This window comes from Cajanus cajan, chromosome 4 (assembly GCF_000230855.2).
Source record: "Cajanus cajan strain Asha chromosome 4, NIPB_CcT2T_4, whole genome shotgun sequence".
Taxonomy (NCBI): domain Eukaryota; kingdom Viridiplantae; phylum Streptophyta; class Magnoliopsida; order Fabales; family Fabaceae; genus Cajanus; species Cajanus cajan.
This window is the reverse complement of record NC_138520.1, coordinates 15,973,090-15,976,838: the sequence shown is the minus strand read 5'-3', so window position 1 is coordinate 15,976,838 and position 3,749 is coordinate 15,973,090. Positions and strand designations below refer to the sequence as shown.

Here is a 3,749-nt window from a genome sequence, read left to right as displayed (position 1 = left end):
TCACTCCCTTTGCGTCATTTTTTATTTAAGAAGGAGAAGGAGGAGGAGGAGTGAGACCCACATGCTTGACCCTCCACAATGGAGCTACAGTTCCGACAGTGATCAAGAAGACTTTAATACTTCCGACGAGTCTCATGGAAATAGGTACTGTGCTACTACCAAACCCTTTTTTACAAAACTTTGTTTGTTTATTTTTTAGGGCGTGTTTGGGAACAATGGTTCGCCGTAGTCGACTTTAAACATGTTTAGGAGCAGTAGAAAGGGGTCGAGTCTGGATGGCGTCGTTTCATAGGAGAGAGTGACGTGGGATCTTCTGCATGCGATTGTAGGGGAAGTCGAGAGGATACGGCTCAGTAAGGACTGTTACCATTACCATTACGGTTACGATTACGATTTTATCATAGATTGTTTGTCATATCCTTTCTTTTGTTGTGTTTTGAGATTTTTTTTATATCAATTAATGATATTAGTCTGCTCATTATATTCTGTGTTTTTGTTCTTAAGTCATTTGTTCTCTCCTCATTAACTTTCCAGGAACTTGTGAAAGACCAAGCATCCCCAGCTTCACTATGAATCAAAATTGTATATGCTTCTTTAAAGAGGAAGTAAATCTGAATCTCTTTATTTAAATTTTCATTTTGTTATGTTTTATGAATATTTCTAATTGTTCTAAATTTTCTTTAACAGATATTTATAGATCGATTACCATTGTTACTAGAAGACATAAATATCATTAGGGAGCAATAAGCTACATCTTTCATTGAAACATTGACTAGTTAGGACTTATATTTTATGAAATACTTATTATGTACTTATTATACATTTATGTATTAGATATGTTTAAAAAAAGTTCTCTTGTATTTTGTATGTATTACAGACCATTGAAAATATATCAACTATCTGGTATTAATTTGCAAGTTTTGTTAAGGAACCTTCTCAAAACAAGCTAATCATTTAAAAAAAATTATAAATTTTAAGATCCATATAGTAATAGCCGGTCTTAAAAGTCCAATTTTTAAGATTGGTTATTATCATAACCGATCTTAAAAGCTCAATTTTTAAGATCGACTATTAGCATGATCGATTTTAAAAGTTTAACTTTTAAGATTGGCTATTAACATGATCAATCTTAAAAGTCCGACTTTTAAGATCGATTATTGGTACGATCGATTTTAAAAGTCTAGCTTTTAAGTTGGACTGATCGATCTTAAAAAAATTCTCTTAAGATTAGTTCTTTTAAGATCGATTATAAGGAACCGATCTTAAAAGTAAAAAATGATCAATCTTAAAAGTGTTTTTGTCACCGGTGAATTAATGTTGGTAACACTAAAATCACTCGGCTATAGAACAATTTATTTCTTTTCCTATTACTTATTTTTCTGGAGTCTGAATTGTGTTTTACACAAGAAATTAAACACTGATGAGACGCGAACTAGAAAGCCAAGACCAGCACCTAAGGGTTTTATAGGAGCCATCTTCCCTCATCATTCGCACTCTCAAGTTCCCTCCGTTACGCTATTCCTTTCCCACCTCGTACTCATGTTCTTCTCAAGATACTACTTCGTCTTTGTAACGTTAAAAGAATATGTAATAAACCCTAAATTTTAAATTATAAATCCTAAAATATGATATACATTTAAATTTTTTAATTTATAAAAAGATATTAATAATACTTGATTAAATGTCATATAAAAATTAGTTAGAGACTATGTAATTTAAGATCACCCAATAATTTTTCCTATCAGATAACTTCATTCTTGGATCTATTCTCGTAAGAGTCTCTCTCTTCTTGACTTACCACTCTTATCTTTGTCTTTCGTCTTTGTTTTTCGATTTATAATAATAATTTTATATCATTAATTAAAATAAAATTAGCTAATTTGAAAAGTAGAAAAAGTATGATTTGCTCAAAACAACTTGAGAAACTACAATCGTACATAATTTAAACTAGAGATTATTGAGCCTCCTTCTTCTTACTATTTACATTTGGTGCATGTGATTTATCGTGGCTCAGATGAGTTCAATATGAACCGTTGATTGCTGAAGCTCGTGAAAGGAAACGAATTGTCAGAGACATTGAGGTTAGGTAGCAGATCACACATAGATGTAACGTCAAAGATAACAAGTGATTCTGGTTGTTCAGATTTTGATGACTTCATTTGCTAGTTGGAATCAATTGAACCATTTCATGTACTAGTGTCTCCAATTTTTTTTCGCATGAACTAATCCGTTTTATTGCAATATTGAAGTTTTGATAACAATAATATATAACAACTCCTAGAACCACTAAGATTAGTCTATAGTATTTAGGGTAATAGAAACATGGGTCCAAGTTTGATCCTACTGCGATTATTTCTATAATTTTTTATTTTTATCAAAACAATAAAAATAACAACTCCTGCACTTGGCTACTTAAATAGTACTGTAATTGATAAAAATAGCTATAACATACGTTGAAAACTTGCTGGCAGGATATATAATTCACTATAAATTTTCCAAAGTTTTGATAATTCTATTAAACGAGTGCTCTACTCTAAATTTACTACGAATACACTAGTTGCAACTCAGTAAGAAGCAGGATACACTCGAAGTAGCAACCTAGCCAAAATCAAAACCATACTTCTGAGACCACTATGTTGGTTTTTAACTGATGGGGGTGTGACAAATGAAATATAACATTACGAGGAAGATGAAATTATTATCAAGACTATATATATTCATTCATATATCTAATTCTAATGATAAATAAAATGAAATGAAATAACATAAAATGGAATCAGATGGCATAGAAGTATCATTTCACTGCTTAGACATATTTATCATGGAATAAAATAAAAGTCCTGCCCCATACCCCCCCCCCCCCCCCCCAAAAAAAAAAAGGGGTAAAAGTAGAGTTCTAAAAACTTCTTCCATCATATATTCTGTTTCATTTTTCATTTATCTAAACATAGTCTAAGGTACTATAGTGGACTATTTATCCACTACCAATGTGAACGTTAATGGCAATGAGGAAGATAGCCATGAAGCCAAAGAAGAGAAGGGAATGAACAAAGATGGATATTCCACTTGTTTGGAAATTGCAGAAATCCACAGGCCTGCCTTTGCCAGGAAGCTGGAACAGTAACCCTGGTGAAAGCACCACAAACAGGACCAACCCTATCACCACACCAGCCCAGTCACCCATTTTTGCTAGTGAGAAACCCAAAAATGCTAAAGGAAAATGTAAAGGTGAATGAATTTATATTGGAATGTGTGAAGGGTTTGGCTATGGATATGGATGTGATATAGGACAACAAGGGTAGGGAGAGACATTCGAATTAAAAGATGGGACAAATAGAATGGCTTGGATCAAAGATTCAAAATCGGCAGAGGCATTATTGAATGCAACGATTCCTTGAAAGTTACATCCTCAACTCAATGCATTAGTCATCACGATGATTGTTGGGATCTCTCTTATCGGGGACGGCTACTAATTGAATTTATTAGGCATTATAAAATTACTTTTAATATGATTTCTTGGATAATTATTATAAAAATTAATAAATTTACTAAACTAAATTATTTATTAGATAATATGATATTTTATGTTATCAGTATATATGTATTATTTATTTAACTCTATTTTAGCATGTTTTTATTAATAAAAAAATTACAATAATATATTAAATATATACGTGTTTTTTAAGATACATATGTTTATTTTAGTGTTATATATATATATACATATATATATATATATGATGCGTGCT

General features: G+C 31.4%; 1 protein-coding gene across 1 annotated transcript; it reads right to left on the bottom strand.

Moving 5' to 3' along the window:
• Nucleotides 1–2,887: 2,887 nt before the first annotated feature.
• Nucleotides 2,888–3,429, bottom strand: LOC109807547 (uncharacterized). Its single transcript, XM_020370090.3, has one exon. It carries the CDS (start codon nt 3,182–3,184, stop codon nt 2,975–2,977), a length of 210 nt encoding a protein of 69 aa, XP_020225679.1. The 5' UTR covers nt 3,185–3,429; the 3' UTR covers nt 2,888–2,974.
• Nucleotides 3,430–3,749: the final 320 nt, after the last annotated feature.